The sequence below is a fragment of the Petromyzon marinus genome, chromosome 19 (assembly GCF_048934315.1).
Source record: "Petromyzon marinus isolate PM22_M1 ecotype Great Lakes invasive population chromosome 19, UKy_Petmar_22M1.pri1.0, whole genome shotgun sequence".
In the NCBI taxonomy this organism is placed as follows: domain Eukaryota; kingdom Metazoa; phylum Chordata; class Hyperoartia; order Petromyzontiformes; family Petromyzontidae; genus Petromyzon; species Petromyzon marinus.
The window spans coordinates 12,212,227-12,236,567 of NC_133685.1; the positions used below are offsets into that span (position 1 = coordinate 12,212,227).

Here is a 24,341-nt window from a genome sequence, read left to right on the forward strand (position 1 = left end):
TGGGATGTACTTCCTTCTATACATGTATAAATCTAACTGGAAAAACTGTGTGGCAATCATTAAGATTCCTCTTATATGTTGTTTCATATTATTACAAAAAATGACAAGTCTGTAAACTATGAGGGCTTCTAATGTGAATTTTTATTGATTTTCTTTGCAGCTTGCTATTACATAATGCCTATCCCGAAGATATCATACTCCTCCTCAAGTGATGAGCAAACATCGGCAAAATCAGCAAGTTCTGAGGTGGACTCTCATGAATCCTGGACCCCAAACAAACATGACAGGTGCGCCTTATACTCATCGCAAATGCTCACATCAAGGACATGTTTACTTAAGATAATTATAAGAATCATCGGTACATTTGCTGTCATTAATTTTTCTCTGTAATTTTTACAGCAACCCATACATACAATTCCAGTTCCCTCCAGGGAATGAAGTTATTGGTATACAAATCAAGGGCAAGGAAGAAAAGAATGAGTGGGTTACAAAATTCACAATTTCCTACAGTGTTGATGGGATTGTATGGATTCCACTAAACAAGGTAATACTTTTACAGTCGTCAATGAATCTGAACATGTTAATTGTGCGAGTGTTGTGGAATAACATGTAACTTTACAATCACAGTGCAAGTATGCTGACGGGATATTTTAAACCATCTTCGTAATGACTGCTTTTATTTTTCAGATATTTGACGGCAACTCTGAGGGACACCCGGAAACCATCATTTATTTCAGCCCATCTATCCCATCCAATGCTGCTTATGTCCGTGTTTATCCTATTGAATATCATGAGCACATCAGCTTACTTGCTCAACTTCTCCAAGCCTGCTACCCTGTTGGTAAATTACCTATTCCTTATTTTTTTTCTCCCACTTTATTGTCAAACGTACTGCTTGGCATCAGCAAGAAAATATCTAACCTAGCTTTCAGCTGCTACTAAAAGATGATTCCCAACATATAATGTATATTAATAAAGTATGTAAATAATTGGCCACATTAAACATTTTAACACCTTCATCATGGTACTCATCATTATTTTAATATCACGATGCATATGATATCTAAAAAAGTGTATTGCAAAAGTAATTCAGTCATATTATGATTGTATCCTGAAATGTATACGTAGTACATATATATATCACTATCCTGCTTTCACGGTTTTCTTAAACACAACATATATTCGTTTTAGCTCATGTTTCTCATCAAAAGTTTTCAACTGGTGGTATTTGTACAATATGTGAAGTTAAAACACATTAATTTAACAGTTGTAATGAGTAACATTCTTTGGGTCTTTCGGTAAAGCCACATAGATAGAAACAAATTATCAAAATCACGATGTTTCGATCGCAACACAAACAATCGTCTTTTTCACCTGAAGACGATTGCTTGTTGTTGCGAGCGAAACGTCGTGATTTTTATTTTAGCTATTTTTTCTATCTACGTGGCTTTACCGAAAGACCCAAAGATTATGACTGCTTGCAGTCACGAACGCTTGCAATGAATAATGTTATCAATTAAGTTAGTCATTGCATGCAAGTACTGTTCACATGCAGAATGTGTACACGTATTTGCAATAATATACCCAGATAGCAATTTTCTATTCTAATACTATACACAACTGAATAAAAATCTACATAATGTAATAAAAAAATGTACGTACTTTTCTAATGACATTTTTACCCTGTCTAGCCTCTACAACACCGGAAGAACACACAACTTACACCAGTCAGACACTCAAAACAACAAAAACAACACAAAGATCCTCGACTTCGAAGACGACTGGACATACAACTACACCTGGAGGATCTGCTTTACCACTCACAGAATCTCTGCCACCATTTACACTGCCGCGTAAGTTTAAATATTAATATTCCACGTGCCTATGTTCATGTCCTTATAATGTTTTCAGCAATTAGTTACAATTTTTTCAGTCGAGAGTAGAGAAGAAACTAAATGGAAATTGTGAAAAATAGTAATAACATGAAGTTGGGTTTATTATTAAAATGTATTAATTTTCTCGTGTTAAAATTAAAATTATTGCACCAAATAATGAAGATGGTCCTATAGTTTTGATGTGATTTAGATTGGAGGCAAGCCATGGAAATCAGGTAGTGGTCCACACTCATTGTCGTGGTGGTGTCCATCATTCTACCATCTTTGGTTGGAAAGGAATGTAAACGTTTTTCGTTATTCATTCAAACGTTCTTCCATGCGTCTATTCCATACATTGGAGCTAGGGGAAATCCGAGCAGGTCCAAACAGACACATAAGATCTCTACAACTCATGCACAGGTCGAAAGTGGCATTCCACAATGAGGGGAGGTCATGGCAAGGATACCATACTATTCAATGTGATGTGCATCATGCGTGCTCTGCTGCAATATGGTGTAAATTCCAAAATGAATCTCCTTGGCCCCATCAGAATATGGCCAGCTACTGAGTTATCATCTCATGTATTTATATATATGAACGAAGATGACTTGTATAACATTCAATATACACAAATAGAATGTATCTATATGCATTACGCATATTTATCATATACACATACATATGCTTCTAGACGTACAGGTGAAGAGTAATATGCACACAATTAGCGGGATCATTTAAAGAAATGTTAAAAGCAACTGCTATATAATTATTAATTGCTATATTTTGAAATCTCAACATTCTGTATGCATGCAGCACAACCAAATATTAAACACAATCATAGTAAGATTAAGCAATATTTGTTGCTATACCTAAAGGGATTTTTAAAAAGTTAACTATTATATACCGTATGATAGGAGTGAGACGTAAATATTCCCTTGTGATATATTATCATTAAAACATATAATTGACTACTTTCATTGGTTCATGCTTAAGATATTTCTATGCATAAAGGAAAAACTAACTTTGAATGCTTTCCTTACATCAGTTTTCACATCCCCACCTGTTTCTACGACTACTCCAAAAGAATCCACTACAAGGAAGGTTTCCACTACTCTCAAGACTCAGTCAACTACACGTAAGACCTTTATACTTAGTCTCTGAAAGTCTTGGGCTGATATGAAAACGAACAATATGCTATAATACACGATTTCGAGAAAAAAATATCGATAATGAATTACATTTCCAAATATAATTTGTATGTAAAATAAAAACATTTGTACCACAAACGTTACATTTCTAATTTTAAAAACAAAATATGACACGTCTGTAAACTATAAGTGCTCTTATGTGTTTCAAATTAATACAAAGAATGGCACGTCTGTAAACTATGAATGTTTAAACGTGAATTTTGTTTGATTTTCATTGCAGCTTGCTATTACATAATGCCTATCCCGAAGATAACATACTCCTCCTCAAGTGATGAGCAAACATCGGCAAAATCAGCAAGTTCTGAGGTGGACTCTCATGAATCCTGGACCCCAAACAAACATGACAGGTGTGCCTTATACTCATCGCAAATGCTCACATCAAGGACATGTTTACTTAAGATAATTATAAGAATCATCGGTACATTTGCTGTCATTAATTTTTCTCTGTAATTTTTACAGCAACCCATACATACAATTCCAGTTCCCTCCAGGGAATGAAGTTATTGGTATACAAATCAAGGGCAAGGAAGAAAAGAATGAGTGGGTTACAAAATTCACAATTTCCTACAGTGTTGATGGAATTGTATGGATTCCACTAAACAAGGTAATACTTTTACAGTCGTCAATGAATCTGAACATGTTAATTGTGCGAGTGTTGTGGAATAACATGTAATTTTACAATCACAATGCAGTATGCTGACGGGATATTTTAAACCATCTTCGTAATGACTGCTTTTATTTTTCAGATATTTGACGGCAACTCTGAGGAACACCCGGAAACCATCATTTATTTCAGCCCATCTATCCCATCCGATGCTGCTTATGTCCGTGTTTATCCTATTGAATATCATGAGCACATCAGCTTGCTTGCTCAACTTCTCCAAGCCTGCTACCCTGAGGGTAAATTACCTATTCCTTATTGTTTATGTACTACTTTATTGTCAAACGTACTGCTTGGCATCAACAAGAAAATAACTAACCTTGCATATTTTCCCTTACATCAGCCTCTACATCCGCACCTGTAACTACAAGCAAACCAGAAGTCTCTACTACTACTCCGAAAGAAACCACAAAGACAAAGGTTTACACTACTCCAGCAGAAACCACGACCACAAAGGTTTACACAACTGTCAAGACTCAGTCAACTACACGTAAGGCTTTTATACTCATTCTAAGTCCTGAAGTGCTTGGGCTTACGTAAAACGTATTACTTCACGATCAAACTCTATTTGACAAAACATTAAATCATGGAATGCATTGGGATGTACTTCCTTCTATACATGTATAAATCTAACTGGAAAAACTGTGCGGCAATCATTAAGATTCCTCTTATATGTTGTTTCATATTATTACAAAAAATGACAAGTCTGTAAACTATGAGGGCTTCTAATGTGAATTTTTATTGATTTTCTTTGCAGCTTGCTATTACATAATGTCTATCCCGAAGATATCATACTCCTCCTCAAGTGATGAGCAAACATCGGCAAAATCAGCAAGTTCTGAGGTGGACTCTCATGAATCCTGGACCCCAAACAAACATGACAGGTGCGCCTTATATTCATCGCAAATGCTCACATCAAGGACATGTTTACTTAAGATAATTATAAGAATCATCGGTACATTTGCTGTCATTAATTTTTCTCTGTAATTTTTACAGCAACCCATACATACAATTCCAGTTCCCTCCAGGGAATGAAGTTATTGGTATACAAATCAAGGGCAAGGAAGAAAAGAATGAGTGGGTTACAAAATTCACAATTTCCTACAGTGTTGATGGAATTGTATGGATTCCACTAAACAAGGTAATACTTTTACAGTCGTCAACGAGTCTTAACATGTTAATTGTGCGAGTGTTGTGGAATAACATGTAATTTTACAATCGCAATGCAAGTATGCTGACGGGATATTTTAAACCATCTTCGTAATGACTGCTTTTATTTTTCAGATATTTGACGGCAACTCTGAGGAACACCCGGAAACCATCATTTATTTCAGCCCATCTATCCCATCCGATGCTGCTTATGTCCGTGTTTATCCTATTGAATATCATGAGCACATCAGCTTGCTTGCTCAACTTCTCCAAGCCTGCTACCCTGAGGGTAAATTACCTATTCCTTATTGTTTATGTACTACTTTATTGTCAAACGTACTGCTTGGCATCAACAAGAAAATAACTAACCTTGCATATTTTCCCTTACATCAGCCTCTACATCCGCACCTGTAACTACAAGCAAACCAGAAGTCTCTACTACTACTCCGAAAGAAACCACTAAGACAAAGGTTTACACTACTCCAGCAGAAACCACGACCACAAAGGTTTACACAACTGTCAAGACTCAGTCAACTACACGTAAGGCTTTTATACTCATTCTAAGTCCTGGAGTGCTTGGGCTTACGTAAAACGTATTACTTCACGATCAAACTCTATTTGACAAAACATTAAATCATGGAATGCATTGGGATGTACTTCCTTCTATACATGTATAAATCTAACTGGAAAAACTGTGTGGCAATCATTAAGAGTCCTCTTATATGTTGTTTCATATTATTACAAAAAATGACAAGTCTGTAAACTATGAGGGCTTCTAATGTGAATTTTTATTGATTTTCTTTGCAGCTTGCTATTACATAATGTCTATCCCGAAGATATCATACTCCTCCTCAAGTGATGAGCAAACATCGGCAAAATCAGCAAGTTCTGAAGTGGACTCTCATGAATCCTGGACCCCAAACAAACATGACAGGTGCGCCTTATACTCATCGCAAATGCTCACATCAAGGACATGTTTACTTAAGATAATTATAAGAATCATCGGTACATTTGCTGTCATTAATTTTTCTCTGTAATTTTTACAGCAACCCATACATACAATTCCAGTTCCCTCCAGGGAATGAAGTTATTGGTATACAAATCAAGGGCAAGGAAGAAAAGAATGAGTGGGTTACAAAATTCACAATTTCCTACAGTGTTGATGGAATTGTATGGATTCCACTAAACAAGGTAATACTTTTACAGTCGTCAACGAGTCTTAACATGTTAATTGTGCGAGTGTTGTGGAATAACATGTAATTTTACAATCGCAATGCAAGTATGCTGACGGGATATTTTAAACCATCTTCGTAATGACTGCTTTTATTTTTCAGATATTTGACGGCAACTCTGAGGAACACCCGGAAACCATCATTTATTTCAGCCCATCTATCCCATCCGATGCTGCTTATGTCCGTGTTTATCCTATTGAATATCATGAGCACATCAGCTTGCTTGCTCAACTTCTCCAAGCCTGCTACCCTGAGGGTAAATTACCTATTCCTTATTGTTTATGTACTACTTTATTGTCAAACGTACTGCTTGGCATAAACAAAAAAATAACTAACCTTGCATATTTTCCCTTACATCAGCCTCTACATCCGCACCTGTAACTACAAGCAAACCAGAAGTCTCTACTACTACTCCGAAAGAAACCACTAAAACAAAGGTTTACACTACTCCAGCAGAAACCACGACCACAAAGGTTTACACAACTGTCAAGACTCAGTCAACTACACGTGAGGCTTTTATATTCATTCTAAGTCCTGGAGTTCTTGGGCTTACGTAAAACGTATTACTTCACGATCAAACTCTATTTGACAAAACATTAAATCATGGAATGCATTGGGATGTACTTCCTTCTATACATGTATAAATCTAACTGGAAAAACTGTGCGGCAATCATTAAGATTCCTCTTATATGTTGTTTCATATTATTACAAAAAATGACAAGTCTGTAAACTATGAGGGCTTCTAATGTGAATTTTTATTGATTTTCTTTGCAGCTTGCTATTACATAATGCCTATCCCGAAGATATCATACTCCTCCTCAAGTGATGAGCAAACATCGGCAAAATCAGCAAGTTCTGAGGTGGACTCTCATGAATCCTGGACCCCAAACAAACATGACAGGTGCGTCTTATACTCATCACAAATGCTCACATCAAGGACATGTTTACTTAAGATAATTATAAGAATCATTGGTACATTTGCTGTCATTAATTTTTCTCTGTAATTTTTACAGCAACCCATACATACAATTCCAGTTCCCTCCAGGGAATGAAGTAATTGGTATACAAATCAAGGGCAAGGAAGAAAAGAATGAGTGGGTTACAAAATTCACAATTTCCTACAGTGTTGATGGAATTGTATGGATTCCACTAAACAAGGTAATACTTTTACAGTCGTCAATGAATCTGAACATGTTAATTGTGCGAGTGTTGTGGAATAACATGTAACTTTACAATCACAATGCAAGTATGCTGACGGGATATTTTAAACCATCTTCGTAATGACTGCTTTTATTTTTCAGATATTTGACGGCAACTCTGAGGGACACCCGGAAACCATAATTTATTTCAACCCATCTATCCCATCCGATGCTGCTTATGTCCGTGTTTATCCTATTGAATATCATGAGCACATCAGCTTACTTGCCCAACTTCTACAAGCCTGTCACCTTGACGGTAAATTACCTATTCCTTATTTCTCTGTGCCAATTTACTCCTTAATTCATCCCTTGGTACACACAGTGTCTTATCATTTGTAATGTAACTCTTCTTCCTTTTTATTATGAATGCATCCAGAAATTAAAATGTATATATTACTACCCCACTTTTACTGGGGTTTTTTTTATACAAAGTACATCAATTTGAATTAAAGTTGCTTATGAAAGCCAGTTTCCAAATGTTAGTGTTTGTACAACGTCGAGAAAAAAAAACATGAAATTAGCTACAGAAGGCACATAGGGGATGGATGCGAATGTATGTATGTAGCCAACCATGCTAATCAGAGGTGCGGAGTGGAAGGCCGGGTTGAGGGAAGAGGAAGAGAATGGGCAATAGAGAAGAGATGAGCTTTGAGAGAAGAACGATAGGTCAAGGAGGGTGACTGCTTATTGTACAGGGGAAGTTTATTCCAGCGGAGGGGTGCAAGGAGGGAGAAGGAACAAAAACGAGATTGGGCACAGGTAGGAGGGTCAGAGAGAGACGGAGAAGGTTGCGGACAAGTGGGGACATATAAGGGAATCAGAGAGAAAAATTAAGGTGTGGCAAGGCCACGGAGATTAATTTTACAGACGAGCGTCAGGTATTTAAAAAGACTGCGATAGTAAACAGGAAGCCAGTGAAGTTGAAGGATCAGAGGCAAAGTGTGAGAATTAAATGAAAGATTGAAAATAACCTGCATAGAAGCATTTTGAATAAAACAATCATGTACCCATCACCACTCTACCTGACTGTAGACAAATGTTGTCTATAATATCTGTAATACTCTGATTCACAATACATGCATATGGCCACCATGTTATTTTTATGTAAATTGTATTCTTAATTAAATGCTTATAATTTGTTCATGTCTTCCCCTTTACCCCCTTCAGAGACATCAACAGCTGTGCCAACAACAACTGGTTTGTAACTATTTGTTAATTAAATTAGGGACTGATTCATGTGTTATTCGATCCTAACATTTTATTTTGAACCCATGAACAATTCTTTCCTGCAATAGTGACCTTGGAAACTTCTCCAAATTTATTCATGGACATTATTTAAATGCAAAATCCTGTCGTGAGCTCTTAAATCCACATTCTTTTTGTTTACAATTACATTTCTTAACTCAACACATTTTCCAATACACTCTCAGTTACCGTGTTTTAGTTGCTGGCTCACAATTATGGTCATGGAATCTATCTGATGTGACTCTCCCCTGGGTAAACTCTTCTGAAAAAATTAGTTGTCTATATGTTGTAACAAGTAACACCAATGCTTGAGAGGCAAGGACAACCCAACATAATTGCTAGCCATGATAGGTTTTCATTACCGGTTATTTACTCGCAAATGTATCCCGCTTTAATAGAAGACATTTGCTTCTGTTTCTGTTTGTATGATCCATGCAGCTTGTGTACAGCCAATGGGCATCAAAGAATTCACAGCCACATCCTCAAGGAGTACGGAAGAAGGGCCCAGCAGTGCCCCCCTGTACTCTGATCATGCATGGGCTGCTGCTGTTAACAGCGAGTATGATTAATATTTCCACTTACAAATAACATATTACACTTGTCAGTCTTCCATGACAGAAAATTCATTCAAAGAATAATTACACCACAAATGTACTCCTTTATATCAGAAAATATAACGGATAATACCTTTACATACAATTGCGTTAATAATCTAACAAAGACAAAATATTTTAAAAGTAGGTTGACAGGTGCAACTAATAATTTTGAGCAAAGTGGACACCTTATGGTAACAGTAAAAAAAGCCAGGCAGTGGTTGTGCATGCCCATGACACAGCACTGTGCAGGGGAGAATGGATGATTCACACAAATGTTGTGAAACTGCCTGCTCATTGGCGTCGAGGTACCATACAATGGCGTACCAGGAGAGCACAGTACAGACAAATGCGATCTCCACCTGTTCCATCTGTATGGGATAGAGTGCCGGGTGCTCCCGTTTCCTCCAACATGTAAACACTCATGAATAGGCTGATAACAATCTTAATATATAGAGGACCACAGAGCCCGGCCGATTGTTAGCTGCCTTCCCGCTTGTCTGTGGTTCCTTGAACCTCTAAGTCATTCTCCCTATTCGACAGTGAGTGAATACTGTGGACGTTACAAATTGATATTATTATGCCCATCTTCACCAAATATTTTTCCTGACAGATTCCAGCACCTGGAATTAATACTACCTTCACAGAGGAAAGTAATTGCCATAATCACACAAGGCAATCCAAATGCTGATGAGTGGGTTGAATCCTACAAAGTCTCTTACAGCGATGATGGTATCAACTGGAAGACCATGGCTCAGGTAATACATAGATAAAACATTTTTGTTCTGTAGTTGCATCTTTGCTCTAAACATAACACTGCTTCATTATCATCAAAAAGTGTGTTGAGTATTTTCCTCTGCATTGCACATCATTATTTGTGTTCACTAAAGAATACTAATGTGTTCGTGTCCATTGACTTGCTAAATATGTGCAGTTTTTTTAGCTCTTTAAGGACGTGTACTTTAAAAAAATGTTTATGATATGATTCATGTAAAAGACAACAGCTATGGTTCATGTAAAAAAACAGACACAACATACACTTAGGGATTAATTAGTTCAGCTATTACTCACCCACTGTTGTTACCCACGGCTAAGAATTAAACTCGGGCCGATGGCTTCGAAGCGCAGTATGCGAACCACTCCGCCTCATACCCCATTTCATTTTTATAATGCCTTAACCATTTGATAGCAGCTTGTATTTATAATACCTCTGACATCTCTGAAAGTGTAGTGCTTGGAGAAGTACTTTTGGTTGCATGTTAAAATTGCTCAAACAGTTGAGGGACTGCATTGGTAGTGATGCCAACCACAAACAAAAACACACACTCAACACCTTCATAAATAGTACGACAGGACAATAACAAAATAAATAGCAGTGCTGATCTTCTTTGGTTCTTTCGGTAAAGTCACGTAGAATGAGAATAAAATAATAAATTGATAAAATAAAAGAACACAATAAAATTCTCACGACGTGCTAATGTTTTGAACAACTGTCCTTCAGGTCAAAGAGAGAGGTAATAGAGATTGACTGACTTTTAGTTGGATATTGCTATTCATGCTGAATATATTGCAGGGTTTAATTACAAAATTATCACAGTGCTTCCTCAAAATGGCTACACTCATTGGTCGGTAGTGAATGAGATGCATTGCACGACAATAATGCCTCTGGGACAATAAAAAAAACAGGTGTGTTGGTGGTGCTGGCCACCGACCCCCTTCGTGTGCCATGCCAGCCTTCATAGATGCTCGCTAACATACACACATCGGAATAAAAAAAAACAAGTATGGATCACTACATGGAGAATTGCACATGCCAACTCTTAAGTTCACATTTGCGTGACCATATATCAGGATAAGTGAAACATTAACCTTTTGTGTTCGTAATTATTTCAGGTGTTTCCGGGCAACCAGGACAGGAACTCGCTTAAGACAAATTACATAAGTTCTTCAGAGCCTCTGTACACCAGCTACATCCGTATTATCCCTATTAGCTGGCATAACCACATAAGCTTGCGTGTGGAGTTGCTCGAAGAATGCACCACAGGTTTGTTGTGTTTTTTTCTGTGTGCCTTAACATTTTATTTACTACTAAATCACAGCACTTGGAAAGATTGTTTTGCATGTGCTAACTGCAAACGTTCTTGTTTACAGTATCTACTACGACGGCTGTTATTACCTCATCTACCACAAGTAAGAGCACGACTTTTTATATTTAAAATTGCCCACTTATTAACGTGTTGTTTTGTGCAACATCAAATAATGGGTCGTACAAGTGTAAAAATGGTTCGAAGCTTTCGTGACTGCAGGTGTATTTGTCACTCATATAAATTGTATTACGTATAAGGATATTTGTTACACTACACTCAACATATATATCCCACTCATCTTAAGCATCCTATAAATCACATGACTTGTGTGGCCACCCCGACCACGAATCTCTCCTCTCTCCCCACTGCCCGCCCCCCCCCCCCCCCCCCGTGAAAACAGACGCTGCTACTCCATGCAGCTCACTTCTGCTCACTTCTTCCTTCTCTTTCCCTCCCCTCTCATCATCATCACCCTTTCATCCCTGGCACCTTGGCCCAGTCATTCCTTGACTCCCTCTTGCCCTTCCTGCCCACTGCTACCTCATCTTGAGCATTATATCATTGACTCTATCCCCCTTCCCGTGTTGTAGCCATGGGTAAAAACTTCTGACGTGCCCATTTGCCGGTATATTCCTTCTATGTATCAGAATTTTTTTATGAACATGTAACTCTGTGCAAACGTTTGGCTTCAAATCACGTCTTCATAAAAAATTTTGAATATCAGTTATGAGGCAAATACATTCGAATAGAATTTGCTATTAAGATGGTTCTTGCCATAATGTATTTCAAGATTATGTCCAAATTCCTGTGAAATAAGCTATGCTACTTGGTAAAAAAAGATACAATACATTGTAAAAAATATCAAATGTTACAAGGTGCAAATATGATGACAAAAATTTACATAAACACCATTTGCACTAGAAATGTATGTTACAATTATATCACGTAGATATTGCATTTGAAATTTGCATTTAATATATATAAATGTACATATTCACCAAAAACTGTTTAAACACTACCAATAATATTTAAGCTGCTGTGAGCATATTAGACTTGCAATTCAAAGGACCCCGGCTTGATTCCATTTTCCGGCAAAACCATCTGGAAAAATGGGTACGTTTCTTAAACCTTACCAACTCTTGTCCACCCAGCAATATAAATGCCACACAATAGTCGATTGGCAGAAGAGTAGGCTTAAATCTCACCGGACAAGCATTCCGAGCGCTACCTTTAGTGGAGGTCATTCCGCACAGCAGTGGCGTGACCAATAAATTGCGCCGGGCTACTTTACTCACGATAAATGTCTGTTATGTCACAGGGCTGTGTCCATCGGGCTCCGAGTGGAGCATGTGCATAACGACCTGCGAAAAGATGTGCCAGGGCATGCAATACTACTTTGGGCAGTGTCAGCCCCCGCACATGGCTCCCTGTATCCCTGGATGCACAATTCCAGAATGTGGTCCAGGAGAGCTTAAGGCTGACCTGACCACATGTGTCCAGATACTGGACTGCGTTTGCAGATTGCCCGATGGGACTGTGGTTCCTGTAAGTGACCCAGCGCACAGAGACATAGCATGTAACTGTAACAAATTATTTTTTTGTGACATGCATCTCATCATCATGTACTGTAAATCCAGTCTTTTTTGTGGATTAAAATATATTTTTTGAAAAAAAATTATATATGAAAGTTTAATGTTGCACTAAAAAGTATGGACCTACTATTGATTTATATATATTTTTAATGGACACACAATATTCGTGATTTATATAATTATTAGTGATTTGTTTCCATATCTCCGAAACATTTGTATGTATTGTTTCATTACAGCCTGCTGGGTCTGTGACCACACCAGATGGACAAAGATGCACATGCTTTGGAAATCAACTTATCTGCACACCACAATCAACGTCACCACCACCTCCAACACCGTCACCACCTCCAACATCAACAACACCACCACCTCCAACATCAACGTCACCACCTCCAACATCAACGTCACCACCACCTCCAACATCAACATCAACACCACCACCTCCAACATCAACAACGCCACCACCTCCAACATCAACAACGCCACCACCTCCAACATCAACAACACCGCCACCTCCAACATCAACAACACCACCACCTCCAACATCAACATCAACACCACCACCTCCAACATCAACAACGCCACCACCTCCAACATCAACACCACCACCTCCAACATCAACAACGCCACCACCTCCAACATCAACATCAACACCACCACCTCCAACATCAACAACGCCACCACCTCCAACATCAACAACGCCACCACCTCCAACATCAACATCAACACCACCACCTCCAACATCAACAACGCCACCACCTCCAACATCAACAACGCCACCACCTCCAACATCAACAACGCCACCACCTCCAACATCAACAACGCCACCACCTCCAACATCAACATCAACACCACCTCCAACATCAACAACGCCACCACCTCCAACATCAACAACGCCACCACCTCCAACATCAACAACGCCACCACCTCCAACATCAACATCAACACCACCACCTCCAACATCAACAACGCCACCACCTCCAACATCAACAACGCCACCACCTCCAACATCAACAACGCCACCACCTCCAACATCAACAACGCCACCACCTCCAACATCAACAACGCCACCACCTCCAACATCAACACCACCTCCAACATCAACAACGCCACCACCTCCAACATCAACAACGCCACCACCTCCAACATCAACAACGCCACCACCTCCAACATCAACATCAACACCACCACCTCCAACATCAACAACGCCACCACCTCCAACATCAACAACGCCACCACCTCCAACATCAACAACACCACCACCTCCAACATCAACATCAACACCACCACCTCCAACATCAACAACGCCACCACCTCCAACATCAACAACGCCACCACCTCCAACATCAACACCACCACCTCCAACATCAACAACGCCACCACCAACATCAACAACGCCACCACCTCCAACATCAACAACGCCACCACCAACAACGCCACCAAGTGAAAAATGTCCAAACATGACTGTAGATATTGACAACAGCACCTGTTCAAGCTGTCTCGAAGGACTTTTCTGCTACAAGGGAGCCTGCGTGCCTTTGTACGACTGTCCGTGTGTAGTAAATGGTGCTGCATATGAGCACGGAAGTATTTGGAACGAGTTATGCAAAACATGCATGTGCATAGATGGAAACGTTGAATGCATAATGCAAACATGTCTCGTTACAAGTCAGGAAGGATGCTCGGTTGGTGAATATTACGTATTGGAAGCGGACAGTTGCTGTGGAATTTGTAGACCTTGCTGCAATAACTCACAGTTTAACTGCCACTCGAGCGGATGTCAATGCATCCCAAATTCCTGGGTGTGCGACGGCACCGATGACTGCACAGGAGGAGAAGACGAGGACAACTGTGTCACTTCGACCTTGGTCTACTCAACTAGTTCACCACCAGTAACCACCACGGGAGAAATCACAACCGTTATAATCACAACACCTCAGCCCACAACCTACACAACCGAACACACTTTCAGTACAAGTCAACCACCGGTTGGAACGACGACAAGGTGGTCCACAACCACTTCACCGCCAGAGGGCTGCGTTTACATGGGCGTTTTCTATCCAGTTAATGGTTCCTGGCCAAGTGGTGTCAATGGATGCGGACAATGCTACTGTCGTTCACAGGACACAGTCAAGTGTGACTATTCAAACTGCGAGCAGACGTGCATTGCTGCAAGTGACCAGCTGAAAACGTTCGATGATCAGCAGTACCAAATCGACTACTGTTCTCATGTATTATCAAAGGATTGTGCAAATGGCACCTTTGAAATAGTATACGTGCTCAAGTGCAGTGGCGATGGAAATAACTGCAGTCCAGCGGTTCACATTGCAACAAGTGATACTGTCCTCGTGTTGGAGTCAATCAATTATGTAATTGTTAATGATGTCAGCTATACAGCGGCACAAATTCAAATTATTGGCCTGCACATAAATGCCCTAAATATTTCTTATGTCACTGACAGTCAGATACTCGTGTCATCCAGTCTTGGTTTCAAAGTAATATGGAAGAATGGATATGAAACGCAAGTTGTGGTCGACGAAAGTCTGAAGGGACGTGTCTGTGGGCTTTGTGGAAATGCCAATGGCAACAAGATGGACGACTTTGTCTTCAGAAACGGCACTGCAGCGGCAAACATAAGTGACTTTATAAAGAGCTGGGAGGTTGGTACAAATCTGTGCAGCAAACCTAATACAACGTGCTTGGAATCCAAGGAGGCAATTGAAATTTGCAAAGCCATCTTTTCACCAGTATTCTTAGAATGTCAGGGTTGGGTGGATGCAAACTTGTATTATAACCTTTGCCTCACGGACGTCTGCAAATGCATTGACGCAAACGCATCCATCTCTGCTGCCAGCCAATGCAAATGCCCATCATTTGCCTCCTACACCCAGCAATGTATGAACAAGGGCAAGTGCATAAATTGGCGTGTCCCTGTCAACTGTCCAGTCAACTGCAATAACAACATGGTGTACAAGGAGTGTGCCTCCGGTTGTCCAAAGACATGCAGTAACATCAACGGCCAGCCACAAAACAATTGTGCTATACCACTCACATCTGGTTGCATGTGTCCCGACGACAAAGTGTGGAACGGTAATACTTGTGTCGGAATTGACTCTTGCAATCCGTGCGTATGTACCGGCTATGGCGATCCTCACTACATAACATTCGATGGAAAATATTATCCATTCATGGGGAATTGTTCATATGTGCTTGTGAATGACACCCTATCTAATGACCTCCTTATATACGCCACAAATGAGTACTGCACTGCGTCTACGACAATGACATGTACTAAATCGGTGACAGCGCTCTACAAAGGAAACAACGTTACTTTGCTACTTAACAAGTACATAAACGCCAACGGCGCTTTACTAAAGCTCCCTCCTTCAAGGGTAATAGGTAGCGTCATCTTTGTAGAGCTTGTTGGTCTGATTGAAGTATTAACCATCCCCGAGATTGGTCTGAAGCTAACATTCACGCCGAGTAATATGGCCTTCCGAATTGAACTACCCCCATCAATTTGGTGGAATAGAACTGAAGGGTTGTGTGGCAGCTGTGATGGCAATCCAAAAGATGACTTCATTACCAACAATGGCAGTCTAGTGAAGGACAGTGACGAGTTTGGATACAGCTGGGCAATTTCACCGGACAACAAGACAACTTGCTACCCACAACCACCTCATCAACCTTGTAACACTACTGACTGCTGTGTCAATGGAGCTCCAGTCAACATATGCAATGTCATTTACACCACAGCTTTCAAGGCCTGCCATCCATTAGTGAATCCAGATGTGTACTACAACTCCTGCAGATTTGATGTTTGTAAGCTTGGTGGAAACCAGTCAGCATGCGCTTCATTAGAAGAGTATTCCAAGCAGTGCCTGAAGGTTGGCATTTGTATCAATTGGAGGAACTCTTCACTTTGCCCATACGAATGCCCAGCTCCATACCAATACCAACCATGTGCCCCAACTTGTCCAAAGACCTGCGATAACTACGAAAACTATCAACCTTCAAATTGTGATAGAATTGAGGGCTGTATGTGTCCAGATAATTACGTATATTACAACGGAACATGCGTAGCACCTTCAAGGTGTCCAAAATGCATTGGCAATGACGGCACAGCATACGCCCCAGGTGACAAGTGGTATCCTAATGGCAACAAATGCACTGAGTGTGAGTGCAGCACTATGGCTCCTGGTGGCTCATATAGTGCACTTTGCAAAGCATATAGTTGCCGTTTTGAAAATGTCACTTGTGCAGATGGCCAGAAGAAGCACAGTGTATTAGACAGTAATGGTTGCTGCATGACAGACATCTGCCTACCCTGCGAAGTGAGCGACTGCATAAACCCACCGCCCATACCCACATGTGACGTTGGCGAGGAGCTTGTCCTGCAAGAAGTAAAGGAATGCTGCAAGAAATACAAGTGTCAGTGCGTGCCATCCTCGTGCCAAAATGAAGTACCCGTGTGCAAAGCTGACTACATCCTAAAAGTGATTAATCCATCAGCTTGCTGCAAGATCTACAACTGTGTATGCCCTGAAGTTTGTTCCAACAGCTCACAGCCTCCAACAGATATCCCATTCGGCTACAAGGTCATCAACTTAAATGAAGGTGGATGCTGCCCTGTCTATAGCATCGTCTGCGACAAAGACATATGCAAGAGTGTACCTCCACCCGTGTGTAATCCTCCTAAAATTCTTAATGTCACGGTTGGGTCTTGCTGCAACAAGACTGAGTGTGTTTGCCCTTCATGCGACCATGTGGTTGTTCCAGTGTGTGGACAATACGAGGTGCTGCAGACCACTGCAGGGCCATGCTGCAATTCTTATTCATGCATCTGCGATTCCAGCAAGTGTCCAGTGTATAATATAAGTTGCCAATCAGTCAACCAGATGGTGGTGGCTGGTTCGGTAGTGCCATGCTGTGGGCCAATTCCGGTATGCCAATGTAAACATTCGTGCGCACCATCGAATTGTCCTGAAGGTTCTTTGTCCGTCGTCAAAGGGCAAGACGCCTGTAATTGTTCAATTTACGAGTGCCGTCAACGGCAATGCCTTTTCGATGGCCAGATTTATCCTGTTGACAGCACATGGGGAGTGGATGTATGCACAGTATGCTTCTGTGAAGAGGTTGATCAAAACTTCAGAATACGCTGTGAAGTGGAGAGCTGCGCACCATGTGGTCTGGTAAGTTGTGCATTTCAAAACAATTATTTAATAACGTTCATTAATTTGCACACGTGTTCTTCTACCCTTTCAAAAATATATTGACTACCTCCTGCTTCATTTATATTTAAAGTCTTCACCTTTTTTATGGCATAATTCATTTCTTACTTGTTAAGTTTACATAATCTCAAACAATTATGCAGCTCCTGAAATTTACATCGTGACATGTCATTATTTTACCAGGGACTTGCAAACTCACCTATTGCTGGCACCTGCTGTGGAGAATGTGTGGAGGTGAACTGCACCACTTATGATAACGGTGATATCAAGATGTATCAGGTAAGATGTAGTAAACTTTTACAATGTCAAGTTTTAAATATAATTAATAAAGCACTTTCAAAAGGAAGTAGAGTACACAAAATAAGCATGTGCCTTTGTATCTAGGATGGTGTATATATTGTTCTTGAAGTCCTGTAGACCGATGGACTGGACACACATTTTAGGCGGATGATTATATTTTTTCTCTTATTTACGTAACGTATCTATATATAGGCTCTTTAATATAAATTAATCATTGCTCATTATTTATACAAAAGCAAATAAAACAAATGCTTGTGAGCAGATTTAAATGAGAAACAGCATAGGTTTCCAATCCTTCTGATCAATCTCTCATTGGACTAAATTATGTTTTGGTATTTGTCCACAAAGAAATGTAATATCTTTAAATAAACTAAATAGGGAATCAGATAACACTAAACTTAAGTGGGCTAGTTTAAAATTTCCCACAGGTACAACAAATATCAGTGTATGAAATGTCTCACACACAATGAGCCAAGCAAGAAAAACACCCACTTATATTCCACGCACTTTCAACAACATAGAACATTTCACATTGATTTTAAGTTTAGTTACAGGCCAAAAAACTAAAACTATCAATATTCAACAAAAAACGACACATTGCGACTGCATGACAGTGTCAATGTTTTTGTTTTAATCAATGTGCTAATTTACCTCCTTCAGCCTGGCGAGCAATGGAATCCGGATTTCGATTCGTGCACAACCTGCATTTGCGTGGAGTCTTTGGGTCAAGTGTCTGAGGTCTGCAACACCATCCGCTGCGATCCTGTCCCCGACGACTGCAAGCCGGTAAGTGCCTTCACTATAGCACCATCGGTAGCAGTCATGCCAAAAACATGCTTGTTCCAGGAATACGAACCACGATACCTTGCCGATCTTGAGGAGCATAAACCATCACGCAAACTCTGGTAATCCCTGCAGCGGCTTTTGGCTAACCATCGAACAAAGATGGTCACTGCATCGTGCGATTTCAAATTCGCTTCTGGAACGCTCTTCCTTTCGATATTAGGAAGCCACTGGAGCTATGCACTTTCAATCAAAATTGAAAACGTATTTTATAAATTATTCTTGTTTTAGTGTCTTAGTTTATTGTCCTTCCTCTGTACCACTGATTAGCACATTTGGCTACGTCCAGTGCGAAATAAGTTCAACATACATACCTCATATTATCTGTATTGTGTATAGTATATAAATTATGTATTCTGTACGTAAAGCTCAACATATAGTACCTTCAGCATACAATGTATAGATATGCCACATTTATTTTTTGACAAAAGCCTTTCATTAATTATAAAAATGTCACAATGCAGGACGCTCCTCCCAAAAGTCTTGAGATACGGTAATGTGAATAAAGGGTAGGTTAGAACTTAAAAAAATATTAAAGGGAACACAATTAATAACAGAAATTTACATTACAGGAGAACGTTGTTCAAGATGGATGCTGCCTGAAATGTCTCACACACAACGAGCCAAGTAAGAAAAACAACCACTTATATTCCACGCACTTTCAACAACATAAAGTATATCCTCTGAGATAAGACGCTTGAGAATGTTTTATGGTGTAGAACCAATTTAGTATATACCAAGACCATTGTGGATATCTTTATGATCCATATGCCCTCTGTTACAATCACTCATTCCTCGGCCCTTGCCATCTTGCCATCTAAATCATACGATTTTTGTACTGCTTTAAAACAATGTAAAGTATCTTTAGCTAAGGTGCTCTATAAAGAGTCAATTACCTAAGACAAATTTAAATTACTAATGTTTTTTCTAATGTGCTATTTTTCCCTATATACAAACATGTCCAACAAACTCGTCAAAACAATGCATTTGCATATAAATCCTGAGTGCACTATTCACGCGTATAAAGCATAGGCTAATTAACACCAAGAAGTTTCCGAAAACATTGATAGCCACATTGTTCTAATGTCCGTTCTCTCCCAAAAATTCCAGACATGACGTGTCAACCTGTTCTGGTAAACGGCAAGAGCACGCCAATCAGCGCCGAAGGCTGCGTTAGCCACGAGTACGTGGACGTGATGGAGTGCGCGGGTACCTGCTCGGCCACCACCCTCTACTCTGCCGAGACTGACACTTTCGACCGCCGCTGCGGTTGCTGCGCTCCCGCCCAGACAGAGAAGCGCTCGGTGCAGCTCTTCTGTCCCAATGGCAGCCAAAAGACGCACAGTTACACTTACGTGCAGTCGTGCTCCTGCCAATACAGTCAATGCCCCGAGTGAAAACAGAAAGTGTGACCCGACCGAACGGACTAAACGGACCGACCACAGACCTGATATTAGTGTGTTGTCACACGTACATAGTGTCAACGCTAATAAAATATTAGATGAATTTTAAATAGTAAAATGACAGTTTTAAGTCCATGTAGATGTATTGATATAAAACAGTTGCACGTCATTACAAATGTTGCTTTTAGTGTAATTGTATGTAGTGTTCCAAATTACCAAAAATAAATGATATCCAGCATTGTTGCAACATAATACTTGTCTCTTGAATGTTTATTGTCTACGTGTTCACTCTTAATTACATAGTATAAACGACACACGAAAAGATGAGAAAACAGTTTAAGACACGGCAGAGAAAACATGATGAATATAGCACTGCAAGACATCAGGGGCTAAAAACAAGATTATCTGTCATTCGTCAAAAGCTTAGGCCCTCTGACAAGGGAGAGATAAGCTGAGAGTCTCAGCTCCTGACTAAAGACAGAGAAGACTGTGTTTGGTCCGTCAGAAATGTGTACAGCAATTTTTTACCGTCTTTTCTCACCTCCGGCCAGCGTTTCCCACTGCAGAGGCATTTTGCACTATTTTCATCACACTAAAATATGTAGAATTATTTATGCATTCAAGGGGAGATTAAGAAATGCCATTGTCTCCTTGATAACATGTTTTAAAAACATGTTAGTTTTTTGTTTCAATGCATATACCCTTTATTTCTGATAAATTGGAGCATGGCAATTGGTCATAATTACATTTAGATGGCTTTTATAACTCCTTGTCAATTCACAGCTGGATAAACACCTCCGCACACTATGTTAGTCATAGGGGTTGTTTGATAATACATCACCACACTAGTCAGCACAGGTTGGTGAAAGGGAGCCCAGGATAGGTTCATATATCACTCATTATTGATGTTAATAGTGGTCGGGATTTCAACTTAGGTTGTTGGATGCATACCAGAGTGCACTAACTCCAAATCAAACTTAAAAATGCAATGGAGGTATTTGCCTTCGAAGGGTTTCAGGCAAAAAGGTAAAATCAGAGTTATTTCCTCAAAGCCAAAATTATCTCGGAAATATCTCTACATCCCAAATATTTAAATTAGACTTAAGAAGATTTGCACATTCACAGAGCTGCTAAAACAGAGATGGTTCTAATATGTACCATATAATTTAAGAATCAACATACCAGAGTAAGTTCATAGTGAAATGTTCGACACAACAAAGCACTGTTTTAAAAGTACACATTTTTATCAAAAGCCTTTGTGCTGGTTTTACAAAAGTATTAATACCGCACAGCTAGCATATGACGACACCAAAGTTATATTGGGTGAGAGTCTTGGCACTGGAATCTTCCACGTGGTTGAGTAATTATGTTCTTGATAATGGAAACAAAAGGCAACGATATAAGATATGAGACTTCAGCTTTCACCATGATTATAATCATGATTATAATCATGGTGAAAGGAAGGCTTGGAACAGCCTTGTCGCAGTGGTTCATGGCTTCCTGGGCAATCACAAGGTCGAAAACTGTGGAGCTGAATTTCGATTTAAAGCTTTCGTGACTGCAGGGATTCATATTCTTGGTTCTTTCGGTAAAGTCATGTAGAAGGGAAATAATAAAATAATAAAAAATAAAACATAATAAACTTCTCACGACGTTTCGGCCACAACACAAGCAGCCGCCCTCAGGTGAAGAACAGAGCTGTCGGAAAGACAGCGTCCTAATGAACACCGCTAAGCTTGGCAGCGTATTTTAAGCTGGGTGGGAGGAGCAGAGTGCCTTGACAAAGGAGTTTACATATCAACAGAGGAATTTAGCATATTGATGCTAAAGAACTGCAACTACCCTACTACCATACAATAAACCGATGTGAAGAAACTAAATATAAACTACATCAATATATTGATGTGACTGAAACGTCGTGAGAATTTTATTTTATTGTCAAATTTGTATTATTTTATTATTTCCCTTCTACGTGACTTTACCAAAAAAAACAAGAATATGTGGAGCTGGTTGACACTCTGATGAAGAACTACGGCACATTGGGCTGTAGGATGTCCCTCAAAGTCCATATCCTTGATGCTCATCTTGATAAATTCAAGAAGAACATGGAAGCATACTCTGAGGAGCAAGGCGAGCGCTTCCACCAGGATATACTGGACTTTGAACACCGCTACCAAGGACAGTAAAACGAGAACATGATGGGAGACTACATTTGGGGGCTGATTCGTGAAAGTGATTTACAATATAATCATAAATCTCGAAAAACTACTCACTTCTAAATCTTGTGCAGTAATTTTTGTATTACTTTCGTATAAATCCATGTACATTTTTATTCAAATGTTGTTTTTTTCTGACTTCATGTGAACAAAAAGACACAAATTCGCCTGTTTTCTCAGTGAAAATAGGTAAATTTCAAAATATCACTGTCCTGGTCACAAAAGCAAAATTTGTGGGGAATAATAGCCATTTTCTATACTTTTTAGGCATAAGCAATTATGAAATAACACTTACTACCCAGGAACACAAATTGTGTCACATAGTGTTATTAAGCGCCCGGAGCTTATTGTGCTAAAACAGTTTTATCAAAGATACCTATATGAAAACGACTTCACGGATTTCTAACTACAACACCACATTCAAAGAACATTTTTTATTCAAAAATTTGACCAAAATAACATTGTGAATAAGAAAACAAACATGGTCTTTCAACTCACAAAATGGCGTAATTTTGCATTCAGTTGTTTTTCTTTGGAAAGTAATTCTCCACTATGCTTCTTAAAGGCTTCAAACTCCTGTAGAAATAAGGATGAAGGTTGCACAACATGAGTCACATTTTCTAATGTTATCTTAATCAAGTATAACATTCCAACACCAAGTTAACCAAACAAGTATAGAGTAACTGATTAAAAATAACAATCTGAATTCAATATTAATAAAGGATAATGCATTATCGAAATGCATTGACAGTGTTCTGAATTTGTGGAATACCAGGGCATCTAATAAAAAAAAGCTGAGATTTGGCAAGAACAGCGTACCTTTTGCAGTCTGTCAAACGCCTGTGCAGAGTTGTCCAGCTTCCCTCTCAGTGCCCTCACCTGCAGTTCAGCATTCACCGCCTCCACATCCCGCTCAAACCTACCACCACGTGACCAATGGCTTTCACTGCAATGACATCTCTTTCCAGTTCCTAACACGAACCAAAACTAAGAACGGCCAAACCAAATGCACTGTCCCTAAGCTCCAACAAACGTAGGGTGTTGCTCAACTATACTGGCAGGCCAGAGTCGGTGGTGGAAATGACACATTCCTATGGCAAGGAGTGACAATTCAAAGGGAAACTATAGATTTTAATGACCACAAAAGCTGAAGTTTAGCTCACATACGTTTGAAATCAAGGATACATAATTTTATTAGAAAACTACATGTGTTTATACAATTTCCCCCATCCACATATGCTGGACTAGCAATAAAATGCAAATATCATTGTTCTTGACAAACCACAGCTTGACAGTGTTGTATGTACGTACCCACCTTTCCTCTGCAGACCTCCTTGCATCCTCCGATTTCCTCAGCTTACGCTCGAGCAGCTGTATGTCCTTCTGTCTTTCCTGCATTGAGTCAATATTTGCCACAGTGTATTTGACACCAAATTGGAGTGGGAATGACTCCGACATTTTATTGGCATGATGTCAGGTAGTTTCAATTCAGATCGCAGCACAAAACA

At 39.6% G+C, this 24,341-nt stretch overlaps 2 protein-coding genes and 1 long non-coding RNA gene across 7 annotated transcripts in view; 2 read left to right on the top strand and 1 right to left on the bottom strand.

Annotated features, from left to right (window-relative positions):
* The window catches only part of LOC116943721 (coiled-coil domain-containing protein 89), an 86,125-nt gene that overhangs the window by 55,957 nt on the left and 5,827 nt on the right, over positions 1-24,341 (bottom strand). For 3 of the 4 annotated variants that reach the window (XM_032956834.2, XM_032956835.2, XM_076067976.1), the window contains exons 7-9: positions 24,149-24,225; positions 23,653-23,752; positions 23,332-23,409 (exon numbers count right to left, since the gene is read on the bottom strand). In XM_032956834.2, the coding sequence (XP_032812725.2) occupies positions 23,332-23,409; positions 23,653-23,752; positions 24,149-24,225 (255 nt within the window). Of the gene's footprint in view, positions 1-20,869; positions 23,410-23,652; positions 23,753-24,148; positions 24,226-24,341 lie in introns of those variants that run through there. The other variant, XM_032956833.2, reaches the window with a different exon arrangement.
* LOC142925106 (uncharacterized) lies at positions 685-3,009 on the top strand. Its single transcript, XR_012942210.1, has 3 exons — positions 685-841; positions 1,692-1,853; positions 2,920-3,009. It is a non-coding gene; the product is annotated as an uncharacterized LOC142925106 (long non-coding RNA).
* On the top strand, positions 7,385-20,869 carry LOC116943712 (mucin-5B-like). 2 transcript variants are annotated; one of them, XM_032956806.2, is made up of 12 exons: positions 7,385-7,579; positions 8,491-8,520; positions 9,007-9,127; positions 9,775-9,919; positions 11,055-11,205; positions 11,313-11,351; positions 12,567-12,793; positions 13,077-18,032; positions 18,255-18,350; positions 19,032-19,157; positions 19,787-19,841; positions 20,325-20,869. In XM_032956806.2, the coding sequence occupies exons 1-12, from the start codon at positions 7,405-7,407 to the stop codon at positions 20,609-20,611; spliced, it is 6,408 nt and encodes a 2,135-aa protein (XP_032812697.2). In that variant the 5' UTR covers positions 7,385-7,404; the 3' UTR covers positions 20,612-20,869. The 2 variants fall into 2 exon arrangements, with proteins under 2 accessions (XP_032812697.2, XP_075924086.1); XM_076067971.1 differs by lacking the exons at positions 7,385-7,579; positions 8,491-8,520; positions 9,007-9,127; ... (5 more) ...; positions 19,787-19,841; positions 20,325-20,869 and having other exon boundaries at positions 12,595-12,793; positions 13,077-14,424.